The 7,680-nt window shown below is 39.1% G+C and overlaps 1 protein-coding gene across 1 annotated transcript; it reads left to right on the top strand.

Moving 5' to 3' along the window:
* Positions 1–2,099: 2,099 nt before the first annotated feature.
* LOC135933689 (nuclear factor 7, brain-like) lies at positions 2,100–3,365 on the top strand. Its single transcript, XM_065471813.1, has one exon. It carries the CDS (start codon positions 2,100–2,102, stop codon positions 3,363–3,365), a length of 1,266 nt encoding a protein of 421 aa, XP_065327885.1.
* Positions 3,366–7,680: the final 4,315 nt, after the last annotated feature.

Below are 7,680 nucleotides of genomic sequence, written 5' to 3' on the forward strand. Positions count from 1 at the left end.
AGTGCATGAGAAATCCCTGGTCCTCTTACAATAAACAATGTAATGCATGTTGAGATCAAAGCTGCAGGAGGACAATAAAAGCTGTGAAGCAAAGTCCAAAGAAAGAACCATAAACCAAAGTCAAAGAGGAGATTTATGACATAAACGAAGCTCATGTTTGACAGTGAGCTTGAAAAACACAAATGGCTTATGAAGTAAAAATAATTTGATCAAATGATAGTCAAGCAAAATCTCCAGGGTTTGAAGTCCATGATACATGTTTCATCTGCATCCTGTTCTGCTAAAAGGATATAAGACAGCAGAATCCAGTTAATAACTAACTGATAAAAAAAAATCCAGATGAAATCTGAGTATCAAGTAGAGTATTTTGAAACCAATGCAGGGCTTGGCATCTGTTACTGAACTGTGTTTCCTTAGCAGAGAGTTCAAGGCAAGGTTTCATTTGAAAAAAGAGAATCAGTGATCGCTGATTTTCTCAGTCAATAAATGTTTTTATGATGTTTTTGTGTTTCTCTTTAAAAATTTTGGGCAAATCTAGAGTTGGTGGAAACAAACATGGAAATGTAATGTATCTGATGAACAGTGCTCAAGCTCTATATCAGTTTTCTAATAATAATTAAAAAAAATGTAGGGCTCTTCAGCCACACCTGCACTGAAAGGCATCAGGTTACATTTAAGTGTAATCAGTTAATGAGTACTAATACTGGAGTTAGCAATGGAATCCAACAGATTAGAAAAAATGTAATAAAATCTGACTTTCACAAATATTTGTTTTCTGTGGTTTTTAAAAGCTCAGAACATCCATCCGTTTTCTTCCATTTATCTATGTGGGGTGGGTGGATGGTGGGGACTGCTGCCTATCTGAGCTGTTATGGGACGAGAGACTCTGGACATGGAGAATATGCAAACACCATACAGAGAGGTCCATGCTGGTGGGGTTAAATCCAAGTGGAAGCTAACCAACCTTTATTTTTTTTATCTTTTATTTTTTTAATGATAAGTGATTTTCTTCTGATTAACCATCTAGAATCTAGATGGATGTCTGTTATAATGATTCAGTACTAACATTACTTTAGTAATCCTTAAACATTTGTTCGGTTGGAGCTGCTGTTTCTTTAAACTCTCACTTCATATGTCAGATGGGAAAAAACTGAGAAGCCTGGCTCCCGTTTGGTGTGTCTGTGAACATAAAAGGACAAATATCAATTGAAAACAGGGCTCAGACCTGCATTTAAAGAAACACGTCCATTATTTTCATATTTGGAGGCAAAAGATACAAAAACCTCCAATTTTAAAATCTGTTTTAACAATAAAAATATTTGTTTTTAAAAATAAATGTAAGTTTAAAAAAAGTTTGTACATTGAAATTTGGCCTTTTTTGGAACTGAGCCTATACAATGACTTATTGCAAAAAAATAAAATAAAATCATAAACCACAGGGAAGTATGAAGAACTCCTTTGTCTATAACATTACACGAGGTAATAACTGTTGACATCAAGGCTGCAACAGGTGGACAATAAAAGCTGTGAAGCAACATCCAAAGAAAGAGATGCAATCCAAAATAAAAGGGGAGATTTATAATGTAAACAAATGTTTGACATTTGCTTGGAAAACACAAATAGCTTAAACTAAAAAAGTTATAATTTTATCCCCCAAAAAAGATTCTCGAGAGTTTTGAGTCAGTAGGTAAGTTTATGGTTGTTTCGGGACAGATCCCATTCTCCATAACGGTAGTAAAAGCTAGCACAATGCAGTTAATAATCAACCAATGAATGATTTAGATGAAATTTGAAGAGACTGTTGAAACCAAGTAGTCATTACAGGGTTTGGTGTCTGGTACCAGTCTGTGCTTACTTGGTGGACAGTAGGAGGAAAACTGTGAGGAATTTTGATTTGGTGAGTTTCTAATTTGAAAAAAGAGAAAATGCAGAAAAAGACATTTTCTTATGCACTTTAATCCACTTTGTGTTCATAGATTTTCAAAGATGCTGTGTCTCTGATCTGTAACCACGGATTCTGTTCAAGCTGCCTGCAACAATTTTGAGGACAAGTCAAAAACAAAATCTGTCCTATTTGTAAAAGGAGACCCTCAAACCACATGGAAGATCAAATGCACTCTCTTACCCATCTGGCCAACTTTGATCAGAATGAAGTGGCTGATAAGTATGATGGGATAAATACAGCTCGATTATCCGAGACAGTAAAAGAAAAGAAGATGGTGGAAATGTCTTGCAATCAACACCAAAAAGAATCTAAACTGTTCTGTGTGGACGAGCAGAGAGCTGTGTGTCCTGTGTGTGAGTTTTCTCTCCACCAGAGTCACAAAGTGGTTCCTGTAGAAGAAGCAGTCAGTGACCTGAAGGAGCAGCTGAAATCTGACTTAAAGTCTCTGCAGGAAAAGAGGAACAAATACAAACAAGTGGAGGAAACATACAATGAAATGAGTGAACACATGAAGAAGCAGCTGTTGTCCACAGAGAGGCAGATCAGAGCAGAGTTCAAGAAGCTCCAGCAGTTCCTGAAAGAGGAAGAGGAGTCCAGACTGGCAGCTCTGAGGGAGGAAGAGGAGCAGAAGGGGAGGACTATCAGCAGAGAGATGAAGATGATTGAGGAGCAGATCTCCTCTCTGTCAGACAGCATCTCTGCTGTTGAAGAAGAGCTGCAGAAACACAGCGTGCCATTCCTCAGCAGTTATAAAGACACTCAGAGCAGAGCCAGAGCCCAGAGCTCAGTGTCAGATCCACAGCTGGTCTCAGGAGCACTGATAGATGTGGCCAAACACCTGGGCAACCTGTCCTTCAGAGTGTGGGAGAAGATGAAGGAGAAGGTCCACTTCAGTCCTGTCATTCTGGACCCAAACACTGCAAACTGCTGTCTCTATCTGTCTGATGATCTGACCAGTGTGAGACTTGGAGACACAAAACAGCAGCTTCCTGATAATCCAGAGAGAAACACTTATTACATAACTGTTTTTGGCTCTGAGGGTTTCAGCTCAGGGAAACACAGCTGGGAGGTGGAGGTGGGAGACCATCCTAGCTATTTTGTAGGTTTAGCTAAAGAGTCACTTGACAGGAAGGGGATGTCTTTTGGCTCACCAGACTGTGGATTCTGGTGTTTGTTGTATTGTAATGAAAAATACTTTAACCGTGACGGTCAGCCTCTCATACTGAAGAAGAGTCTCCAGAGGATCAGAGTCCAGCTGGACTATGACAGGGGGGAGGTGTCCTTCTATGACCCTGAAGACATGACTCTGATCTACACCCACAGAGACACTTTCACTGAGAAACTCTTCCCATATTTCAGTTTTGGAGAGGATGGAAGTCGAAAAACATCTGATATCAAAATCTGTCAGACTGAGATTTGATTGAAAACTTGAAGGAGGTCTAAAATTATTATACATTATAATATTTTATATTAAACAAAGTTATGAATGTAGTTTGTCTGGTTTTTGAGAATATGCAATATTATTTAACAGTTGGTTTCAAATATCCACTAAATATGAGATTGATAACAATGATCCTGGTAGCTGATATCAATGTCACTTTCTTTGATTTTGGTATTTGCCCCTCTGTTTAAAATCTCCAACTTTTTCATCAAATTATTAATGAACATTTAAATATTTCCAAACATATGATGAGTCAGATAAATATCTGTAACTAGGATGATATTTTATGATATTTTGATATCATTTATCAAAGTCACTGTCTCCCAAATATAGCAGCACATTCACAGATTCAAGTGGACACTAATATATTTATATTAAACTCTAATCTCTGTTTTAAAGCGTTCAGGAAATTGTGTTATTTTTTCTTGTTAAATGTTTTGTAATAACACACTATGTGTTACTGTGCAAAATGAATCCAACTGTGGACTTTAATGCAATAATGCAACACTTATTCTGCTGTAATGCACATCAGTGCAGATTACTGTCTCAAAATCTTCTGTATATTTTTCTGTTTTCTTCATACAAAGAAAATCTGGATCTCTATTTGTCTCTGTTTTAATACAACATAAATGTAACACTGAGAAGCAGAGTTACCTAACTGTGGATGCACACTGATGGCTGAACAGCAACATTTATTTCATAAATCAGCTGGAGCTGTTGTTTCTCTCAGTGTGTTTCTGGAAACTCCCACTTCATATTCCAGATGTGAAACAACACATCAGCACATTCAGGATTTTGTTAACTCTGGATTTCCTTTTTTTCCCTTTTTTTTTTAATGCTGGTATTGCAAATATGATAAAATGTCAAAATCATGAGTTTATTGATCTCATGAGTTTTCTATCAATAAAAAATATAAACTCCTGGCTACAGTCTGATATTTCTTCAAAAACAGGATTTCATACTGAATTATAATTTGATAAATAACACCGCAATAATCAGAAAAAACAGAGATATAGAGGATTAATATTATTGTACAGAAGAAATCCAAATTGACAAAAAAGAGACAAAGAGAACCTAGAAACAACCACCTGAAGAGAAATGATGGAGTGAGTTTGGAAAGACACCCTGTGAATAGAAGCCGTCTCAGTGATGTCTGTGCGGCTCAGGCAGTGACTGGAGATAGCAGACAGCAGAAGTTCAGAGTTCAATGATGCTTTATCTGACTAAATGACAGGAAGGCAGCAGAGTTCATGGTCAAATTAAGAGGACAACACTTCATGTAGTTTATGTGTATGACTGGACAGGTAATCATTATTTATTAATTCGAGGCTCTTGAAATTTGAATTTTGCTCATTTGTGCAGAGAAGAAAAGTGACAAACGGACACTACCTTAAAAGGAGATGGGGGTCAGGGTGTCAGTACCCCTGGCCACTGTACCAGTGTTTTTCCATTGTGGGGTGTTTATTGTAGGGGGGAGGAGACCAGAGGTTATAACTGTAACTGTGGTGTGGAATTCTTTAGATCAGCCTTTAGAATAGGACAGCATATCTATCTGATCAAGAAATCACTCATCTGTGGAAAAGAGTTTATTACAGAGAAATGGCTCTTTCCAAAATAAAAGCTATACTACACCCTTCTTCTCGGGTATATTCTCAGCAGCATACTAAACATATCAGGTCCCCATAAAATGAACCACTCTCTGATAGACCTCCCCTCACACTCATCTTCTGGAGTGCTAGCAGGTAGGTAGGTTTTCTACAACAGAAAAGGGTCGCATGTCAACAGCAATAAAAGTAGCAATTCCCCTATTTCTTTTGCCCTCTTAGAATCATGTGCTAACGGCTGTCTAAATGATTCGGGTAAAGTTTGTAGCATGTATGCTTGTTGTTGTTTTTGTCTGCTTCCTCTTGTCTTCGCACTTGGGTGATGTCGGCGTAAATGTGCAGTCATATTCGTTGTGTTATGTAATTGAGCATTGCGTGGCACAGCCGACATACTGTTGTACTTTTGTCCACGACGCGCTTACCATCAGGGTCATACTTCACATGAAAACCAAAATAGTTCCAAACGTCAGATCTGAATGATGGTGGAGGAGGTTCAATTTTGGGTAGTGTTGAGGCAGTTGCCATGTTGCAACGAGCTTAACTTCTGTCTCGCTAGCTTGAGGCTGTGTCCCAATCCAGCGACCGCAAGCTCCGGAGTATGCATTTTGAGACCTATTGGCCGTTTATCAATGCCCAAGTACGCGAGTACGTACTTGCGTTCTCGGTGAGTACGTACTCCGAGAACGCGAGCACGGACTCGCGATGTGTACAATTGGAACACCTGCGTACGTGATGATGTCACAGGTCCGGAGTTTTTACTGCCGTCCCCTCTTAATTTAACTGTGAGTAACATGTTATGAAGCTTAACTTTAATCACAGCCAAACCAGTTTACTCAGGAACAAATAAAACACTGGAATAAACCAAACATTAACATTTAAAAGTGATCTAAGTGACTTATATAACATTTTTAACCTCAGTAGTGAAACCTCTATTAATAAAAATAGTGTACATGTACATACGTGCACATACCTTAATAAAAACAAGCAGGTGAGATGTTAGAACGCTTTTATTTCTATTTCAGTGGACACTCAATACTATAGACAGCTGCTGGGGTTTCTTTAACCTGAGTAGTGAGAAGTCCACGAGCGGTGGGGGGGGGGGGGGTTGAAAACAATGTGCCGGGAGTCCGCTGTTGAGTTTTGGACGAAATGCATTCTGGGATATATAGCTGTCCCAAGTCTACACCGATGCATGCTCGATAAAACGGGCGGATCGAGAACACATCCGGGACTTTTTCGCGTTCTCGGCCTGATGCGTACTTCGAATTGGAACAGTACTTGGTCTCCGACTGATGACGTATCACGAGTACACGAGAACGCAAGTACGCACAAGTACGCATATTGATAAACGCCCAACATGTCACAGCGACGCGACAAAGGCTGTCCCAATCCGAAGTGTACTCCAAATGCCCCGTCAATTTCCCCAAATTTGAAGTGAGGTCCGGTGCACGCTTCGTGGTCCCATATATTCCACAATTCATAGCGCGGCTGTGGGTGTGGATAATTTTGCCAAAAAATCCGGCAGACGGCTGAAGCGGAGCGGCCGAAGAGTAAACTTTCAAAAGTAAGTACTGAATATTATGTCACTTGTTTATGTGCAAATGTTTAATAATGAAGAACATTAAAATATTACTATTGGCCACATGTCGGCAAAGTTATGTGACATTAGTGATGTTTGTACTAACTTGGTTTTAAAGCCTTTACTTTAAAATATACACCGTTCAATAGCTGACCTTAATCTTACAGTGAATGTGATGATTTTGTGGATAATTAAAGTCAGTCATATATCCACAAACACAACAAGCTGAAAGTCAGTGATGCTGCTCAGTTTGCAGTCCTGAATATCACGGCACAAGCAGGATTCACTGCACTGTTAATGTTAGCTATGTTATATTGCTGCCTCTGTTCGGTGGTGTCGAGCCAAACGGACTTTAACGTGTGTTTGAACGAGCTGACGGTTCACTCGCTAAGCTGAAAGAAAGATGCTTTAATCTTATGAGTCAAGTTACACTTGTGTTTGAATCCTGCAGCTTATCACACATTTGATTTCCATGTGTGACAACTGCAAGTGTCCAGAGTGAGGACAGACTGAGGGACCCACTGCTGCACATCATCTGTGAGGCTTCGCACCCCTGATGATCCACCAGGACAAACTCGGCAGTGTGTGAGGAAGAGGAGGAGGAAGAGCCAGCAGCAGCTGCCAGATGGAGAGAATAGACAGACTGTTCCCTGTTTGTGAAGGACTGCTAGAAAAGTTTAAAATAACTAATTGTCTGTCCTGAATCAGTCTTATTAGGTAATGTTCAAATAATTTTATCATTCCAGTGTTTTCAGTGTGGGAGAAAGTACTCAGGGCCTTCAAGATAAAAACAATGAACGGCAGAAACAAGTTTAATATTCAGAAACCTAAAGTATGTATCAGCAGCAGAATGGAGCTAAAAATAAATGTTTGTTTCAATTCTATGAAGCTTTGAGTATTTTGGATTAGTAGTACTGCTGTGTTTGTTGCATCATATTGCTGTAATTGTTTGTATGCTTTATATAGTCTGAGGTAAGTTTATCTATAGTGTTGCATCATATTCTATAAGGATGTTATGTGTTTGTATACTTTCTGCCCAGTTTGACCCATTTAGCAGAAGTCAGCCTGTTTAAGGCTCTGATATCTATTCTGTATGACAGAATCAGAAACA

The sequence above is a fragment of the Pelmatolapia mariae genome, linkage group LG12 (genome assembly GCF_036321145.2).
Source record: "Pelmatolapia mariae isolate MD_Pm_ZW linkage group LG12, Pm_UMD_F_2, whole genome shotgun sequence".
Lineage (NCBI taxonomy): Eukaryota > Metazoa > Chordata > Actinopteri > Cichliformes > Cichlidae > Pelmatolapia > Pelmatolapia mariae.

Coding starts and splice junctions, on each gene's coding strand:
- LOC135933689 (XM_065471813.1), top strand. CDS start 2,100: ATGGAAGATCAAATGCACTCTCTTACCCATCTGGCCAACTTTGATCAG.